Raw genomic sequence first — 20359 nt, forward strand, 5'->3', positions numbered from 1 at the left:
TGACATGTGCTCTTGTCACTGTGCTGGTACTGCTTTGTTAGAACAGTAGCACCAAATAAGCTATGAATATTAAGTGTCAGTAATTGTACAAAACTAAAGGCTGCTGTGTCTGCAGTAATTAGCAGCTCTGTTTTCATTATGGCTGGGACTATTCTGATGCAGTGAGGGAGGGCTGTGTTTGATGGATGGAGTGAGAGATGGTGTAGGACCGGAACTCTTGGCAGCCAAGAGGAGCTTGGTTATTTTACATGAGGGGAAAGAGGAGATGATCCTAGCTGCTTCTGTACAGTGTGAACACTATTCGTTTGCAGAGCTCCCTAGGACAGCTATTACTGATTCTGGTAGGTTTGTGGTGAGTGATTAGATTGCTGCTTGCTGCTGCTGGCAGACTTTCTAAATTCTTCATGAAGGCCTTTCCATTGCCTGCAATGACAGTCATCCTCTCAAAAACCTGGGGGGGGTTGGGCGGGTGGGGGATGGGGGAGTAGGCTTTTCCCTAATGACCTGTCTCCTTCCAGCAAATACTGCACTGAATCTTGAGTGAAGCTAGAATTAACAAGTTTGTTTCCATGGAAATCTCTCAGGCTTGGAAGTTGCTGTATCTTAAGGGCTATAGAGTTTGTAAGGTGAATGAATGTATGTACTGTTTTTTTCCAAGGCATGCCTTTGATAGAATATCTCTGTGTGGCTCCCATTGCAAGGGCAGCTGTCTCCATAGTGCACTTTGTGGTGAGGATGACAGTGTTTTCCTTCCCCCCCTCCCCGCCAAACTAATCTTGCTTTCCTCTCTGCCCATAGCGTCTGCCATTACAGCCGCCTCTTCTGGGAGTGGGGGGAAGGTGTCAAAGTGCACGACTCTCAGAAAAGGCAAGATCCAGAGAAGCTGTCGAAGGAGGATGTCCTGTCTTTCATCCAAGCGCATTACCCCTAACCCTGCTCTCTTGAGGGGTGCAGGGGTGACTGAGCCCAGCTTGGATTCTTCAGGGACTGATGACTGGGGAGGCTCCACAACTTCTACCCTGGTATTCTCCAGGGCTGATTTCCTGGAGGTGAATGCAGGAGGGGTGGTATGCAGAAGGCACAGGACAAGGCTCTGCCCTGGCAGTGTATATACAAGTACGGCCCAGGTAGCGCCTGGTGACTCCTGGAGCCAAGACCTGACACCCTTTTGTCCTGACCTACTGCATGCATGAGGCCAAGGGGCTGGCAGCTTTCTTTGCTCCTGTTCAAACATTCAGCGAAGTTTGTGGAGCTCTCTGTGTGCCAGAACTCTCCAGACTTTGCTTCCCTGGCAGCGTGGGAAGGAAGCAGAGATGTCTTGGTGGCAGAGCTGGATAACAGCACATTGAAGCAGCCCTGCATCGTTCCTGGCAGCTATCTGTCTCCTCAGCCTTGTCAAAGGCCTACCCAGTGGAGGGGGTTAACTCATTGCGGAATGCTAGCTTTGGGACACAAGTATGTATTTTTGTTGGTGTCTCCAACACTTCTGCTTATCAAGGCACTTGGCTGGCCATTGACAGTTCCTGTGTGATGGTGTCCTGTTGGACAAAGGCCAACAAAGGTTCCTGGCACAGATTTGAAGTGCTCGGTACCGGGGCTTTCTCAGACCTCTAGAAGCTGCTGTGACAAGGGTTTTCCCTCTCCAGGTCAGTGACTGATCCTGAGACAGCAGCCTGAGGTCAAAAAAACGTGTCTGTGCTGAGACCAAGATACTTTGATTCTTGGTACTCAACGCTATTACCCAAATCTTCAGGGAGAAAAGCAGATGTGGGAGGGAAGACACAAGAAGGTTGTGATGCTGGAGGTCTTTGGAGGAAATGGTGGGAATGTCTGACTTAATTAAAACCACCCCAGGGCTTCAGTGAAAAGAGATCTTGACCATGTTGGTTATTCAGAAGAAATCCTGCCCCCTGACGGTGCCCACTGGAAAGGTTACAAGACTTTAAATATCAGTGGGCTTTGAAACCTTCCATGTCTCATTTGACCCTGGAACTGCCATCTGGGGTGAAGGCACAGAGCTGTGAAACTCCTAGCATGGTATTTGTATGTCAACAGACTTCTCCATGCACTTCTGTGCTGGGCTCGAAGTAGTCTTCTGTTGCGTGTTTTACTTTCACTTCTGGCTTCCATGGCACTTTTGCCAGGTCTTCCATATAAATCATAACACACAGTTGACTGCTTCTGGCCAAGCAGCAAAATTGCCCCTTTTTTTTTGTTGTTCTTGGCTTGTTTTTAAACACAAGATTGGCAGCAGGGAGGAAACGGATGTAGGGCTTCTCTGAACTGTGCCTTAAAGAAAGCTATAGTTCACCTAGAATCTGTAGCAGTTGTTTAGATTCTTGTTTCTTTCCACACCCATATGTAGGATTTGAACAAGCTTTATGTAGCAAGACATGGAAATTCTCACTTGTAGGCATGTGGGTGCCCTGTACCCCACTCGAAGCCAGAAGAGGATGGCATGTTGTAGAAATCCCACTTCTACCCTCTAAGGCCCAGCATCACACATAGGTTTTGTGCTCATTCTCAGCACACAGATGAATATTATCCTACAAGTAGGCTGTGCTTGCTGAGCATTTCCATGTCTTCCCAAGGAAACTGTCTCCATATAACCATGTATTAATTCTCTACAGTTTGGTATAAATGAGTTTAACAGCTGCAACTCCTTGCAGCAGAGAAAACTATACTCAGGCTTGATCACTGCAGAACCACACCCCTGGCTAAAGGAGCAGCACAGAAGTTGGGTCTGTTGGTCAGTGGAAACTGGACGAGGCAAAGGATGGGAGGTTAGCTTACAAATAGGCAGCCCTGAATATTATGCAGGGAAGCTGTTCTGTTTCTTCAGCTCTGGCCAATAGTGAAGTGGGTCAAAGCTGCTTTTTTCACATTTGTTATTATTTAGTCCCCAGACAGAGGTCTACCAAAGCAGCTGAAGGACTGCATGCTGTTAATGCATCCTCTTGCTGACCCATAGACCCCCCTCTGCTCTGAAGCATCAGTAAAACGTGTGAAAGAAATGGTGGCCCTTCCTGTTCCCCCCCCCCCCCCCTCCCAAACAAGAGGCCTGTTACTGGCAGTTTTGTTTTAGCAAAAGCACTTCCATGAGAGATGAGGATGATTCTCTCCCAGTGGGCAATAAAGAACCTCCCAACTGTATGGTTTTCAGGTCTGTGGACAGTTGGCTTTTTAAACCAAACAGTAATTTGAGTTCTGGTGCTGGTGCTTCTTTGGCCTGCCCTGAGGCTGTTCCAATGACAGCAAAGTGTGCTGCTCCTTCTGCCAGGCTCCTTTGCTATGTTATGTCCTCCACTCAGGGCTTTGGTCTCCTGTGGGCTGGCAGACAGAAGGGTGCCTAGGAAGTACACTGGGGTGAGTGGGCCTCCAAGGGTACAAAAAAACCTGGTTAGCCTGCAGGCTAGCTTTTATAAACAGATACTTTCTGTTTACCCAGTTGCCTCCAGCTCCTCCTGATTTTAATTTGCTTTTATTTTTAATTTGTTTTTGATGCACTGAACCTTGATTCTGAATCCCCCTTCAAGGAGGCAAGCACGAGCTACCATGCTATGTGCTTTCCTGCTGCAGGGTACATACAGAAGGATTATGTTGGGAAGGGGGGTGAGGAGGGTCTTGCTGAAGGGAATGTTTATGTACATTAATTGCACAATGTATTGTTATTAGGCTCAGTATCATTTTGTGTTGACTTCTGCTTTCATTGTCTTATTACCAATACAGCCCCTTCCGTTCAAACCAGTGCTTGTTTACTTTGCTTTCCACAGAATTCTGGCCAGTGGTGTGTGTGGAGATGGAGAAATGCCATGCACAGTTAAATTTTCAAGGCAGTCCCCTTTAAAAGGATTTCCTGGCACATTAGAGCATACTGAGGGCTACCTACTGTATGTCACTGCAACAGAATGAGAGGAGACTACAGGGGATAGTCTCCAGCACTCTGCAGCATGCTAGGCTGCTTTTCCACTCCAAGGAAGCAAACAGTCCAGTAGATTCTAGGCCACAACAGACCAATAACCCAGTGCTGAGACCCTGCTGACCAGGGATGTGAAGTACCTAACCCAATGTAGGCGTACTGTGGGGCAGTGTGTGCCAACAGGGAGAGGACAGGATGAGAATAAAGCACATGTTCTAAAACAGGAAAAAAAGAAAATCGGGAACTTACATGGTCAAATTATTTTATTTAAAGCCCTGCAGAGGCTCTTGCATCCCTGGGAGTTGATAGTAAATTCTCTTCTGCAAGTGTTGATTCTTAGAGGCACAAAATGGCAAAGCTCTGATGCAACAGAGAGGTAGGTAGATTGTCTTAAAGCCCAAGCACCCAGATCTCAAGTTGGACGCTACCTGCTTGCAGAAGAAGATACACCTATCTCCCATCTGGTTTTGTGGGGGTAGGATTCCTTTGGTCCTGTAAGTCAGTGTGGAGGAGGAAACATCTTTGTTTATCTCAGCTCTGGGAACAAGTGGAGTCTATAGGTAAGAATATTCAAGTTACTCTTTGATTCAAAGAGCCTGGTGTCCCTTCAGCTTATGGCTGTCCCAGGAACCAAGAAGGCTGGGTTATGGCTGAGCAGAGAGCACCCGTCTGCAACCACAGAGGTCGTCTTCAAAACTGAGAATGTATTTCTTTCCTGCATCGGGCTGGATGGTCTTGACTGCATTCTGGGTAAGAGCACCACCTTGAGCTCTGCTTGACCCGATTTCCAACTGCAAGTGTGCTGTGATTTCTGGTTTGTCTCCTGCCCCCCTCAATTCTCGGAGAAAAAGCTACAATGAGGTTTGGAGAGGATAAACAAGAACAGCAATTTGAAATGCTGATCCTCACCCTTGGGGGAGGCATGGTGGTGAGAGGAGGAAGAGCTCCTTGCAGGAGAGTCATTTGGTCAGCAGGGAGAATTCTTGAGTGCAATCACATCGTCCAGCAGGCGTAAATAAGAGCAATCAGCAACCCCATGGCCACAGCAAGGGCAGCATTCTTGCGATTTTCCTTACGAAGCACACTCAGTTCTTTCTCTGGGAAACAAACAAAAGCCTCACCTGTGAATGTTCGTGTTGCAGCTACATCTCCTTTCTAAACTGTCTTAAAAGCACAATGCTACCCTGGCCACAGGCAACTCTTTTGGGATCAGTACACAAAGCTGCCAACTGTAAGATGTGCTAAATAGGAAGTCAACTAACAGGAACCCTTCTATTTGTTAACTCTCATCCTGTCAATCTCAGTAGCTGTGCCTGGGAATTCTTCAGTGCTGGACCAGTTCCTGTCTGAAAATAACCTTTCTCTAGGACCCTATAAGGACAAAATGGGGCATTATTCTAACTGCTTGTGCCCCAAGAGAATGAAGAAGACAGAGGGTAGAGAACTGTTTCTACTATCTTCTAGACTAACAGCCTGGTACCTTTTCCTAATGCTTAAATTTACTTAAATAAAACTAGCCACCTTTGAATGTTGCAGTATCTGGGTTTCCTTGCACCCCAGAAGGATGAGTGTGGGACAGGTCTGAAACTGGACACTCATTTTGTTGGGGTCTGCAGCTCTTCAGAGACAGGTCACTTGCCCTGGTTTACAGAAGAGACACAGATGTAGAGAGAAGGAAGTGGCTACTGAAAATGTGGATTCTTACTGCTCTCCATTTCTGTTCCGTTCCCTTTACCACTAGTTCTGTTCCACAAGGCTTGGCTGGATGGTATAGGCAAGAAGTGAGGCCTACAGCATTACATGTCACATGGCCAAACAGCAACAATTATTTTGCAGGGCACAGTTGGGTGCAGGCTGTCTCCAGGCTGTCTTGCTGCTGAATTTACTGCCTCTACAGCTCTTGCTGCATGGTTTACTGACTCTACAGCTAGCACTAGCAGCCTCCAGCAGGAATGTCCTGGTGCTGCAGGCTCCCAAATGGGCTGGTATCAAAACAGGCTTTTAGCTGTTCGTTTGGCCCCCATTCTTCACATAATACAAGCATTCTTATGCAACCACGGAGGAAACTGCTTGAATCTGCAAGGCTACAGAGGAGGTGGCAGGGGCAGGAGATCACATAACCCCAGGCACAGCAGTGCCAGCTTAAACTGATGGAATAATGCCATTGTCAGCAACTGCAGTTCATGGCCTCAAGTGTGTCAGCTGGAATAAGCAGAGATTTAATCAGAGGCCACAGCAGTGATCTAAAAAGACTGTGTGCACATGCACTGTCTGTTCTGTTCCAGGAGGAGCAGCCATCACCATTAGGTGAGGCTGTTGCTGCTCTCTGAGCAGCCTGTCGGATTGCTCTGTTGATGCGAGGTAGCAGTGATGGCTGACTACTGGGGAAAGGGTGGCAGCAATGTGCAGTCTTCCACTGCCTCTACTGATAGGCCCTTTGAAACAGCTTTAAACCTGTTTAAAATAATTGTTAGTTTTCTGGAAACAGTCCTTTAACATGAGTTAAAATTACAAACTTGCTGGCTGTTCCCCAGCTTTCAACTCTCCAGGCCTAAAAGAACACTTGTACTTCTTTCTTTCCCTTTCCCTTGTGTGAGCTCTGGTGCTTACACTGCTGCAGTGTTGTCAAGCAGTTAACACACTGATCACCACCAGGAGCCTGAAGACATGCAAAACATCATCCCTAACAGAATGGTAGTATTGTCAAACCTTCAGTAGCTCAAAGAGACTCATTTTAACTGTCTACAGCAGGACTTGCAGTAAGGAAGGACCCTTGGATCTCTGGAATTTCAGGAAGCACATCAGTGTGAATGGCTCCAGAAACTGATGCAGTGAGAACCTTCCCCAAGGAAGGATATACTTTGCTACACTCCAGACAGGACTTGCCAGCTTGCTTAGCAAGTCCCTGTTGAAAAAAAAAAAGGGGGAGGGGAAATGCTAACAAGCTGCCCAAATTAATCTGTTGGCTAAGATTATCTAAAGACCAGTAATTTGGGGTGTGTGAAAGGGACATCTTTCCCCCCTCATTAGCTGATGCTTATTTTTTTCCTATGATAGCACAGCTCAAGCAGGAGGATCCAGACTCCTATTATAATATGCTGACTAGCTTTCCCTCAGTCTATCTCCCTTTGGTTGAACCTGAATTCAAAGGCAGAAGTCAGAGGTGGCAGGAGCTTGAAGACGAAACTAAGCTGCAGCACTGATTCCATCCAGCCCAGAGGGACCATTTTTAATGAAGCTCTTACCATAGTTGTCAGCTTTGGTCATTAGTAAGTTTCTCTCTCTCTCCAGTGACTTTCTGTAATGAGAAGAGGAGTTCATTACCTGTGAGGCACAACACAGCCTATTTCTTTGCTTGTATGATAGAAGAGAGACTGTCCCACGGTTGGGGATATCTGCTCACAGAATGAGCCCCTCACCCTTCACTGTAGAGATGTGCCAGTTTAGAAACCTCCAGCTGTGCAAGAGAAGAGATGCAACAGTTTTAGATTATTCTTTCCTTCCTGCAAACTGCTTCAGATCTGTCCTTTCAGGACAGTGTCAGGGTACACAAGCAGACTAGAAAGGGGTCTGTGTGTCAGAGCGCCCCCTACTCTGTTCCCCCAGGTTGGGAAGGAAGTTCTGCCCCAGCTACAGATGGGGTAGGGTCCCTGCACACTCTGCGGATCCTGCCCTTCCAGCACATCTGGCTTAGTGCTTTAACACTAATTCTTCTGACAAATTGAAGCTGGGATGCTTGTCAGAGGTATCTAATTTACACAAAGTGGTCAACTCAAGGTAACAAGCTGAATCCAAGCCCAGTAACAATTTGTTATTAGACTGAAGACTGAGGGTAAGACCAGCCCTTGTCTCAAACTGCACAAGATGATTAATTAATATACAGTTTAAAATATAAACACAAAACAAATTGCCTGAAAGCAGCAGCATTTCCATTACAGCAGTGAGGATGTGGTCACTCCTTTCAGACTGTGTGCATATAAATAAACACACACTAACAAATTATCTCCTGGTTCAGAGCAGACAGAGAAGGCAGCAAGTGGAACAGTTTGTTGTTCCCCTTAGGGCAGAGTAAGAACCTGTAGGAAGAAAGAGATCCAAATCTATGTGTACAGCTAGTTAAGTAAGGGATGACAAGAAAGCAAGCTACATCAGAGCAGCAGGAGAAGAAAGTGCTCTCAAAGGCAACTGGGGAAAGGCAATGTGGAGTACAGCCAGGAGGAAGTGAGAAGACAGATTTACCAACATGACTGAGCTGCTACTTAAAAACCTGCCTTGTGAAGACAGTCAAGGGAAGAGGCTTTCAGAAGAGACCTGAAGAAACCATGACAACTGAACTTCAAAATGGGAAAGCAGCACTCTTCTTTGTGTACTACTCACTGAATCAGTAATTTTGATCATGGTACCTTCCTTCAGGGTTTTTCAAATGGTCTGTATTAGGGCAACAGAATTTGTTTCCATCTCCATACAAGTTTATACTGGGTTTGCATGGCCAGGTTTTGGTAGCCAGGGGGCTACAGAGGTGGCTTCTGTGAGAAGCCGCTAGAAGCTTCCCCTGTGTTGACAAAGCCAATGCCAGCCAGCTCCAAGACAGAGCCACCACTGGCCAAGGCTGAGCCCATTAGGGATAGTGGTGGTGCCTCTGTGATAATATATTTAAGAAGGTGGAAAAAAACTGTGCAAGGGCAACTACAGCCGGGGAGAGGAGTGAGAATATGTGAGACACAACTCCGCAGACACCAAAGTCAGTGAACAGGGAGGGGGAGGAGGTGCTAGAGCAGAGATTCCCCTACAGCCTGTAGTGAAGACCATAGTGAGGCAAGGCTGTGCCCTTCAGCCCATGCAGGTTAACGGGGAGCAGATCTCCACCTGCAGCCCATGGAAGACCCCACACTGGAGCAGGTGGATGCTCACAGGAAGCTGTGAAACTGTGGGAAGCCCACACTGGAGAAGGCTCCTGGCAGGATCTATGGCCCTGTGGAGAGAGGAGCCCATGCTGGAGCAGGTTTGTTGGCAGGACTTGTGACCCTGTGGGGGACCTACGCTGGAGCAGTTTGTGAACAACTGCAGCCTGTGGGAAGGACTTATGTTGGAGAAGTTTGTGGAGGACCATCCACACTGGAGCAGGGGAAGAGTGTGAGGAGTCCTGCCCCTGAAGAGGAAGGAGCAGCAGAAACAACGGGTGATGAACTGATCACAACCCCCAGTCCCCATCCCCCTGCACTGCTGCGGTGGGAGGAGAAGTTAAACCCAGGAAGAAGGAAAGGGTGGGTGAGGGGAAGGTGTTTTAAGATTTGAGTTTTATTTCTCATCCTACTGTGATTTGATTGGTAATAAATTAATTTTCCTCAAGTTACAAGACAGTAACTGGTGAGTGATCTCCCCATCCTTATCTCAACCCATGAGCCTTTTGTTGTATTTTCTCTCCCCTGTCCAGTTGAGGAGGGCAGTGATAGAGCAGCTTCGGTGGGTACCTGGCATCCAACCAGAATCAACCCACCACAAAGTTGTAAAATTCAGAAAAGGCTCCAGGAATCCCTATTCCTACATCTTTGCTCTAGGCCCTATATTTCAGAGATAAATCATACAGATATATTCCATCCTGTTAAGTTACCACAACTGTAGGTTTGGTTGTTGGTGACCTAAGTACCAGGTAAAGAATACAGACATTAAACATAAGACTTCAGGCCTATAAAAGGACTGTTAAGATGAGGAGCTAGAGAGATGAGGGACAGGAGGAGACAGGAGCCTGTTGAAATATAGATGGGGATATAAAGTCCCAGTAAAGGGGATGTGGGTGGGGTGGGGAGAGACAGAGCCCAAAACAGTAGGATGCTGATGACTGGAAAAATGTCCTCAAGCAGAGAGATTTCACAATCAGCTGGGAGATCTAGCATCTCTTGCTTCATACTCTAGATAAATAGCAGGTTCTGCCTCTGTCTGCTACAAAATCCAAGTCAAAGTCCTTGCTTGAGTCTAGAGTCTAGTAGTCTTCTAGAGTCCTTGCTCTAGAAACCTATACTTGCCTCTTCTACATCAGTCACAGATTTCAGGGGGATTGTCCCTCTTCCCTTTACCAAGAAAAGCCAGTGTGTCACTACATCCCTATATTCAGACACATCTGCAAAACAAGCACAGATAAGAGTAATTTCCCTCAGCCCCTTCTGCAGTTTCATCCCAGCCTGGTTTGGCCCTCAGCAGTAGCTGCTGCACATCTCCCCTGACTGAACTCGGGCAGCTTCAGCAAGGCCTGAGTAGCAGTGTGCAGTGAACCCTTGCCAGACTTATGGAGCTGTTTACTATTAGGCCAGAAGCCAGCTCTGCAAATGAACTGGCAAGTTTCAGGCACTGCTTGGCTGGTTGTGGTGAAGGCTGGAGAGTGAGGCTGTTGATAAGGTAAAGCTCTCTCCATGTATCACTGAACTTTTCACCCTGGCAAGTTCCCCAAGTGAGCTCCAAGTGGGCGAAGAGAGCCTTGTTATGGGGAACCACACATTCCCATCCCTTCAAGAGCCACAGCAGGATGACAGCTAGCTGAAGTACACAGCCACAGCTGTGAAACAAAGTGGTCATCAATACCTTCCTTCAGGGCTGAGCTTCTCTCTGCGCAGTTTAAGATCCACCTCCTCTATGCTCTGTCTGCAATGTGCCAGCTTCTCCTCCAGTCCATCAATCTGAAAAACACCATACCAGTCACCACCTTTTCCTCTCTCAGCTAGGATGGATCTATCCCCACTCAGATAGGAAGGATGGCAGCTCAGCCACTCCACCTCCTTCCTCCCCAGATCAAGGGAGGAACAGCCCCAGCTCTGTGTAGAGATCACAGCACAGAGAGCCCATCACCTTCCAGATCAGCCTGTATCATACCCCACGCAACAGTGGCATTGTAATCCCAGATATAGCCAAGCCAGCTCTAATACTCCCACTTGTGTGGCTGGCCAGCACTTTTTTGCTAAGATCTGATCCTGTTCCAGCCTGTTCTAGTTTCTTTGCATGTGGGTCCACAAACAAATAAGTGATCTAAGGCAGCTTTACACAATAAAAGAGGGTAAAATAAGACAGACTGGCCTTGGCCACAGCCTGAGGGACAAGGTCTACATTTAGTGCTATGAACAGATGCAGAAGTTCATGGGATGTGAATACAAAGCACCCTCAGCTGTCTGCTTGGGTGAAGAGGGGACAAAGGGGAAAACCTACTATCTCTTTTACCCAGCTAGATCTACAACAGCAACAGCAGTCTGCACGGTATGTTCAAGATAGCATTCACCACTGCCTCCACATCTTTGACCTGCAGCAACACAGTCCCATGCAGAAAAACACTGGTCATCTCCTTGTGTCTCCTCGTTCGGTTTCCTAACAGCCACCCTCGCGTCTTCCTGAGGAGAGGAGTAACCGTGGGTAAGTATGAGAGGGTTGATCTACGTGTGTGCAAATGGATTGCCCAGGAGGGAATCCTACCATGGACAACAGTTCTCCTGGGAACCATTCCTCTTTTCTGCCTGGCAAACAGAGTATAGACATCTTTGGGAAAACTTTGTCTTTCAGGCTTGCTTCCAGCAGAGAAACAGTGGGACTAATCAGATAATATGAACACAACATCCCAGCCTGAAAGAAAATGGCCCCAGTGCCCTGAGGTGGTAATGACTTCTCTTTTTAGCTACTTAGCACACTTCTGCTGTGCCTAGTTCTCCAAGCAAGGCCAAGGCCAGCTAGACAGCTCACAGCACAGCCTCTCTGTGGTGGGAGCATTCACAAACCATAGGCTAAGAGGTAGCGTGGTCCCAGCTAAAGTACCAAGGTGGAATGAGACACCAGCTGCCTGGACATCAGCCTCCGAGGTGACCCAGGGCACAAACACTCCCATAAACAGTCATATGGGAAACAAAAATCAAAGGCAGTGGTCCCTAATTATTGTTGCTTTGGGGATCAGCTCCATCCTGAGCTCATTAGCAATCTCACACCTTCTGCTCAGGAAAGGCAGGCAAGCGTTATAAATAAGCAGGATGGGAGAAGAGGCTTGATGTAAAGGAGAGAACAAAGCAGACTGCAAAAAAGAGTTTAGTCAGTCAGGTGAATAGTCTCACTGTAAGGAGCACAGCAGAGCTGGGGAGGGGGACACACACAACAAGGCTCAAATAAATCTTTGCATCTTACCAGATAGCAATTTCAAAGTCCCTTGTTATCAGGCAACTCTGCCAGGGCTGTTGAAATGCCAAGCTCCCCAGGGGCAGCTGCACAGCTTCCCCTGAGCCCAAGGGGAGCACCAAGGCACACCATCTGATCCCAGAGCACAGGGAATGGCACTTCTGTGTTTGGCAACGCTTGGGTTTGCCTGGATGGGGACATGGATATTTTTAAAGCATGTTAGCTGAAAATGCGTTCAGTCAGGGCAAAGATAATTGCCCTCCTCCATATCCAGCTGTGCCAGTTAAGAATGTTAACTCCAGCTGCTCACCACTGTCATCCACTAGAGCTCTGTCAGCAAAATGCTCTGCCCCAGTCTGCTCCAGGGCCAAGCAAGGGCTTCAGCCGAGTCAGCTCTGACCACACTTATCAGCAAGTTAACTTGTGTCCAGTAGCACTGAGTGCAGTAGAGTGGAGGTGGGGTGTCATCCGGTCTGATTTAAGGATGACCGCCTCCCTCATCAGTTTGTACCATTTGCAAAAGATTCTGTCTCTGCTCCCTTATTTACTGGAAACCCTCACAGCAAGAGATACTTCAGCATGTGTTACCTGGCTCTTCCTTAGCCGGTAAACTTATTACAATGCACGATGCCTTCCCTGGAAACGCGTTTAAAAATCATGTTAAAGAATACAATTTAATGAGAGCTTTGGTTAGTCGGCTGTCAACCCCACCAATAAATTATCTGTGTCACTGCACTTCCTAGCCTCTCCTCCAGAACTGCTCCTCCCGCTCAGTTTGCAGTTGCTCTCACTAGTACATTCTCTGCCTGTAGTTCCGTCATTTCACAAGACATAACATGAGGATATTCCGCTCAACTCTGCCAATGCTTTTACTTTCTGCTGACTAAAAATCTCCAGATTCCACATAATACTTTAAAAGTTTCAACTGGTTTTACTGCTCTTAAATCAAACCCAAAGTTTGGGTCCCCTGCTGGAGAGCAATAATTTGCTAATAAACCACATGCCCAAGAATTGCACCATCAGCTTTGCTGAGCTGGGGGCACAAGGGACAGAAAATAATAAAAAAAAAGCAAGGAAGGAGGTACAGATTGCTGAATGAACAAAATAATTTTCCTCCAGAATCTCACTATTTCTTCTCTTCAGGCTAGTCTGGGGCATTAGCGGTTGTAAGGAAGGACAAGAGCTAGGATTCCCAGATGTTAGTCATTCACTGTGCCTCAGTTTCCCTACTTATAAATTAGGACAATACTATCTGCCTTCTGGACGTGGCTCATTGACATAAGGAGCCTCAGACACTGATCCAAACTATGGGCAGCGCACTATCGTGGTATGTCAGTCCCACTGCCTCATGTGGGATGTGGGATCTGTTCCTGAAAGCTAGGAGTCACTCAACAGCTCAGCCATCCAAGTAACTCTTCACTATAAGGCAAAGGAAAGAGAGAAACAGAAAATAAGCACAGGGAGAAATCAGAGCAATGCCTGGGAATTACTGATTAATCTCTGGGCTGCTGAGGAAACTCCCAGGGGGGCCACAGCCTGTAAAGCTGTAGCACAAGAAAACTTGTAAAGCTGTGGTATAATTACCTGCAGCAGATCTCCAGGAGGGCAATCCTAGAAGCAGCAGCACACCTGAGCTTGTTGTGGATGGAAAGCTTTCCCTCCTACTAACTAATACATAAGAAGGTTAGCTGGGATATGTACCTAGATCCACCAGAACCCCGCATGAAAACAGCCAAGCTTGCTTAGCTGAACCATCACTGCCACAAAAAAAAATAAGCCAGTGTGGAATCTCAGTTGCAAAGACAAACCCTTGCTCCTTCTGGCTTACTTTTCCATTGAGAGTATCCTCTGGGACAGAGCTGAAGTGCAGCGTGCAGGACGCTCACATGACAACTTCTCAGGTTCACATGGCCTGCAGCAGGGACACAGGACTTCCCTTGCAGCAGCATCTGTAAGTAGTGTTAGTTAAAAGGGCCAAGTGAAACAGGTGCTTCACACCCAGGGAGCAGCTCAGGGCAGACAGAGCTGCCCTTCTGCTCTTCAAGAGCCACTCCAGAAAGTGAAGTCCAAGCAGCTTTGGGCTCACACAGGAATCTAAGACCAGATTGCCTCCCTTGCTCCACAAGGTATGTCAAGGCATTGAGCCATTTTTGTTGAATTCTGGCAACTCTCGCTCACAATCTGGAGACCTTTTTAAACCAGAGAGACCTGGAGCAGATTTCAATCCAAACGGACTTACATGCCTATTACAAATCACATTTGTTGGGACCATCTTGGGCAGGGAGCCTGAAATGGCTCACATTAAGGCAGAGACAAAGAAAGAAGGGAAAAAGAAGCAGCTTTGCTTACAGAGTTGAGCTGTATCCCTTTTAATAAATTTTGTAATGAATTAATAAAAGCTTTCTTTCCAGCAGAAAGGCTAAAAGCACTTTTCAAGAACTGGCATCCACCCTCTGCTTTTATGAATTCCCTAATTAAGATACTGGCAAAGAGCCATATCACACATACGTCGACATCCAACAGCGTTAGGTAATGAGGTTTGCGTCTTCTGACCCTCATAGAACAGATCAAAGCCAACTGAAGAGGTGGGGGTAAAGAAAAAAACCTTCCCTGAGCAGTCTTCTCATGCCTTGTCACCTGTCAGCACACTTGAGCCGTTCTTTTCACAGAATTATTAGTGGTTCCTGCATCCACAAATTTGGCTAGATTATTAAAATCAGTCCAGCAGAGACAAGTTTTGTTTAAATTCATATGCTAACTTGCAGTCCATGGACATGTTTCCATTTTCGCCATGCTCTTGGAATCACTTTGCATGCTGGCAAATCATTTCACAGACGCTGTGCCCACAGCATGCTCGGAAATATTTACCATGCAAGCTACTACACAACAGACGATGATCCACCAGCAAAGCCTAAGATAAATCCTGCACATCAACCCTCCGTGTTGGTAAAGGAGAAAGGGCTAGATGCCACCTGCATCTCTTCCTTTAGCCTTGCAGAGTCTATCCAGTTTGTCAGCCCACCCTGCCTCAGCTCAGGCCAGCAGCTTTGCAGGGTAGCACACAGACGTGACCACACGGCACCATGCACAGCTTTCTGAAAAATCCTGTAAGAACAGCTTTACTAAGTAAAGACTACGTTGGCCTTTTGCATGTTCTTTATGCTCTTGCATAGATGCTACCTTGTCAGAAGCAGAAATACACGTAACAATACTTTCTCCAAACACACACTTGACATTTTGTAACTTAGGCACTGTCTGAGTGCAGGGTGTTCTCTTTGCATTTAGTAGCCCCACTTTTTTGCTTCCATTCATTTTTTTCAGTTGTTGGCTGAACCACAAGTATTTTTCAAGGGTTACAACATCCTCTGGCCAGGAGTTTCACAGCACAGCCTGAAGAACCAACCCCTCCTGTTTGTTCTGAGCTTGTCAGCTGCTAGTCTCATTTGATAACCCTAATTTTGTATTGACAGTGAATGTTCACTCTTTGTTTAAGTTACAAATAGCATGAAGAGGATATAGACCTATATCAGGTCCCTTCCTGTCATGTTTTCAAGCTTAAAAGAGCCTGGTATGCTGAGTTGTTTCTTGCATAGAAGTTTTCCACACCTTTGATCATCCTTGTCACTCTCTTAAGCTCATTCCATTTTCACTATTTTGCTACAAAATGGACCAGTCTTCCCTGTTTCATTTCCCTGACAAGTTTCTTCAAGACAGTTCTGTGCAGCTCAGCATTATCAATTGGCCTGCCTGTTGAAAGACTACAGAGCTACATGAAAGGAGAAGTGGCACGAGTTTAAACCACCACAACATTATGGAAACACATTTATATCAGTTTAAACCAGGTCATATCAATTACACCTGCAATTTGTAAGTACAAGCTAATCTGATAAGTGTCCATATAGAAAATTGCATTCATTTAGCATCATGACTTCAGTTAAACAAGCATGACTCTGCCTAGATTAGGCCTTTCAAGGCTAGCCATGCATCATGTCATATTAAGACTCATTCAGAAAGTTTTCTTTACAGTTGTAACAGCTCAGAAGGTAATACTGAACTGAATAAAAGTTTAAATTATTAAATCAATATCTTGGTTATCATGCATTCTGACACCTGAAACACAGCCCTCTTCCTCTGGCTTAAAGACATTTTGTCTTCTTCCTCCCTAACTTCTATTCAGTACCTTTCTCATCACTGCAAGGGGGAAAAATTTTATCTTTTAGTAGTATCTTTGCACTGAGTGGTTTTCATCTATGACACACTGAAGAGTAGTTCTACAATCCTTTTGAAAGTAGTATGTTCAATCATGACAACTTCTAAAAAAAAAAATTAATAATCTAAAGCTACCATAAGTCCCCAAACACTTTGCAAGAATTTTCTGTGGCAGCTAAAATCAATTCCTTTTCATTCTGCAACCAGCAGGTCCCTGACAGGCTACCCTTTTGACCACCTCTCTTTTTGTAAGGTAGACCCTACCATCTCAACAATCCTTGTCTGTCACATCTCAAACAGCAATCACCAAAAATTCATTATTTTAACTCTCCCTGCTAGGATCACTGAAGTGAAGCTTAGACAGTCAGCACACTGCTCTCTGGACCCTCTCTGGTAGTTATATTTGAGTTAGAGTGCCCAGAAATGTCTGTTTCCCTAATGAAGGCCTAACTAGATGAAACAGACCAGAAAACTACTATAAACTGAACTCTCATTCATACCGCACAGTAGGACACACCTTTACCTTGCAGACTGATGAAGCATATGACAAGTACAAGTTGGCCTTTCTACCCTGGCTATCTTGGTCTGTTGTACATATGCTCATCTGAAAGACTTCAGGATGGGGAAGTGACCAGTGAAATTCATTGGATTGATTCTGCTTCATTTGTCAGGAAGGTTCAGGCTTTTGCTGTCCCTAAAGTATCCACAACCCTCACTTGAACTCTTGGCCTCTCCACTTCCTCCTCAAAGTCAGTCCAGATGGCACTGTTCAGTGCAGGAGCCAAAACAAAATATGCTTCAGAGACATTAACTAACATGTCTCAGTTTGTTAAGACAAATATAAAGCTTAAACAAAGCTTACCAGCAGCCCTCCTGCTACTCAAGAGTTAATCACAGAATCATCTAGGTTGGAAAAGACCTTGAAGATCATCCAGTCCAACCATCAACCCAACATTAACAGTTCCCAACTACACCATATCCCTCAGCACTAAGCCGACCCGACTCTTAAACACCTCCAGGGATAGGGACTCCACCACCTGCCTGGGCAGCCACAACAATAAAAAGTTAACTTTAGAAGGAAGGTATACTTTTAAAAAACAGTCTTTCCCCCTTCTTGTTGTGATTTATAGGCACTCATGTACTAGTTTATTGATGTGTTCCTCAAAAGCAGTGGCCTGAGCCCCACACACTGCTGGCTTTCACCACCCGCGTGGTGAAACATGCAGGCTGGGCTGAGCGCAGATTTGCGAGCGAGGGGCATGAGCTTGCCGCAGCACCTGCTACGGGCGCACGCACTTGCTGCCTCTCCCTACGCTGCCTCAAAGGCTCAGCAGGTGCAAGGGCACCTAATGCCACTGCTCAGTCAAAGGCCTGGCACAGAGGAAGGGGCACTGAGCTCTCCACCCGAGGGAGGGCTCAGCACAAGCAGCCCCGCCTCGGCCCCCCCTACTGCCATCGCAGACTAAGATGGCAACCGAGCACAGCACCAGCCCTGCACAGCCTGGTCAGAGCGGCGCCCCTAAGCACCCATTGCCCCGGCCCTCCCTGACAACCACCGCTCTCCAGGGAAACGCTGCCGTGGTGATGGCTACCGCCTCGCCTCAGCCCTGCCTAAGCCCAGCCGTGCCCGCGCCGCCGCCCGGCCCTCACCTCCCGGGCCACGCTCAGCCCCTCTCGCCTCCTGCCCATGGTCCCCGGGCCGACCGTAGCAGCGCATGCGCGCTACCGCCCCGCGCCACCGCCCGAGAGCGGCCACGTCCGCGCGGCTGCCGCCATCTTTGTGAGGGGCTGCGCTGTGAGGCGGCCGCCATTTTGGTGAGGGCGCTTCTGCTCAGCGCTCTTCGGCGAAGCGGCCGGAGCATGGCGGCGGCGCTGGCTGTGTGAACCCTTCTTATCGTGAAGACAGCCGAAGACGTACGTCAGGGTGGCTTGCAGCAGTAGGAGCGGTGCCGGCTGCTTTTGCTGGTGCTGCCCACAGCCACCTCTGCCTGCTCCAGGGGTGGCAGATGAGGGATAGTTGGGGAAGGACTAGCAGGCTGGAAGGCTAAGGTGGGACCTCTTGATCCCTCTTGGACCTGCCTTGACCTGCCCATCCATGCCTCAGAGACTGCTACTCCCTCTCGGGGGAAGGTGTTGGCAAGAGTCTTCAGTGTGGGGGCCTGTCAGAAGGCAAAACCAGACTGGATGGTTGTTGTTTTTCCCCCAAGGGGAGCCAGCTCTATCCTTCGACTTTCCACACTGCTCAGGCCACTCCAGACCAGCTCTTGTATTGCTGGGTGTCAGGGCTCACCAAGGAAGAAAGTGATGTCTCAGAAAAGCAAGGGACCAACAGGACCGCTGTTATGCTGTGTGTTATGATTCCTGAGAACTTCAGGTTGTCCTTGGGGCTTCCTTCCCAAATACTAGCTTTATGCTAAAGCATCTGCAGGAAGAGCCAGCTGTTTGATCTACCAGGAGATAGCACTTTGTGCACACTAGCCAGTTCATTGCAAGATGCTAATCACAATGTTACATATGCATGGAAGCTTTTGTCCTGACTCAAGAAAGCTTTTTATGAAACACAGCTATCTTGTATTACAAAAAAAAAAAAAAAAAGGCAAGAAACACCACTGAAATGCATCTGTCTTCAGGGTAGGACATGACTGCTACATGACAGAACAGCAGAACTATTTGCCACCAAAAAATGGAAGGCTGGGCAGCAGCAGCATTAGACACACAGACAGAGTTTTCATTTTGGCTAAATACTCTCTGTTGACTGAAATTTTGCTAGGATGGCAGGAGTGCAGATGCCTCATAGGAGGAGTGATAATACTAATACCTAATTAGTGTGTTTCACTTTTCTTTAAAAAAATACCCTACATTTTTACTACAGGAGGTGGTATGTGTTGGTAAGTGCATCAGTCTTATTTTGTCTCTGGAGAAAAGGAGGGATAATTGTAGTTTTCTCTGCTTCCTAGTCTGGTACTTGAGTCTCTGTTATGGAGCCTACACTGCTGAACCCAAAGGAGCCAGAATTCCCACCTCCACGGTGAGACACAGAGAACTGCTTTCCAGTCAGAAGCAGCTCAGTCAGAAGGCAGTAAAGAAGCTGAGTATGACCCAGCCAGAAGCTCTGAGAAAGCACAGCACCAGGGGGAGGGAGAAAATGAAGAAGCAGGAGAATGTTATTTTTTCCCCTTTTAGACAGCAGACTTGCTTGGTGGGTGTAAATACAATTTTAAAATGCATAGAGGTTTGAAGAAAACCCATCTGTTATGGTTTGCAATGGGATGAAATAGCCATCAGTTCAACATAAAGCATTTTCTGCTTTAAAAAGGTGAGTATTGATTCAGACGAGGACTGTCAATTTTCACATACGTGCTTCTCCACAGATACACATACATACACTGTTTTACAGGCAGATGAGCGTGACCTCTGTTGTCACATCTTGTGGGAATACAGAAAATGGGAACTGGTTCCTCCCTCAAAAACAAACCACCATTCCCACCATTGCAAGCAGCAGTTTTCAGTTCACCTGTTACTCCTCCTGGCCCTCCTGAATCCACCAGGCTGATAACCTTATTATGCCTGTGACCTGGTCTTGGGTCTCCTGGTTCTGCCCTCAGCTGGCACGCTCTCTTCAGCCTTTCCTGTTACATCTGCATTTCCTTTGTAATGTCATTTAGGTCATCTACGTGCTGATGCAAGAAAGAAAAATGTTCCTTTTCCTCAGCAAATTCATAATCTTTTCCTTCTTGAAATCTGAAGAACAGATCTGGACGTTTTTCACATGCAGTGACATCAGCTTCTGCATTTTAGAATATCCACAGACATGAATGTGAACTTGAACTACTCTCAAGTGGCTGCTGACTGACCACGAGCATATTTAAGCTGGAAATCAGAAGTTTCTAGCTGTGAGAGCAATCAAATTATGGAACACGCCTTGTGCCAGAGCGATGAGAGGAAAATAATGAAATAGTTTTTAGTGAGCTCTTGAATGGGATGGTCTAACACAAAACCAGTAAGAGGAAGGCACAGTATGTAATGATGTACGGGTGAACACCAAATAACATATCCAGTAATGAGAGTGGTTAAGGCCCTGGTGAGACC

At 46.9% G+C, this 20359-nt stretch overlaps 2 protein-coding genes across 3 annotated transcripts in view; one reads left to right on the forward strand and one right to left on the reverse strand.

Moving 5' to 3' along the window:
* Positions 1–3744, forward strand: part of CMTR1 (cap methyltransferase 1) — a 29266-nt gene extending 25522 nt beyond the window's left edge. For both annotated transcript variants that reach the window (XM_074897016.1, XM_074897015.1), the window contains one exon: positions 799–3744. In XM_074897016.1, the coding sequence (XP_074753117.1) occupies positions 799–931 (133 nt within the window). In that variant the 3' untranslated portion in view covers positions 932–3744. The remainder of the gene's footprint in view (positions 1–798) is intronic.
* Positions 3745–4164: 420 nt separating this feature from the next.
* Positions 4165–17969, reverse strand: CCDC167 (coiled-coil domain containing 167). The gene is made up of 4 exons (XM_074897018.1): positions 17921–17969; positions 10496–10590; positions 7165–7217; positions 4165–5016 (listed from the first exon to the last, which is right to left on the reverse strand). Exons 1-4 carry the CDS (start codon positions 17957–17959, stop codon positions 4913–4915), a joined length of 291 nt encoding a protein of 96 aa, XP_074753119.1. The 5' UTR covers positions 17960–17969; the 3' UTR covers positions 4165–4912.
* Positions 17970–20359: the final 2390 nt, after the last annotated feature.

The sequence above is a fragment of the Athene noctua genome, chromosome 1 (assembly GCF_965140245.1).
Source record: "Athene noctua chromosome 1, bAthNoc1.hap1.1, whole genome shotgun sequence".
Taxonomy (NCBI): domain Eukaryota; kingdom Metazoa; phylum Chordata; class Aves; order Strigiformes; family Strigidae; genus Athene; species Athene noctua.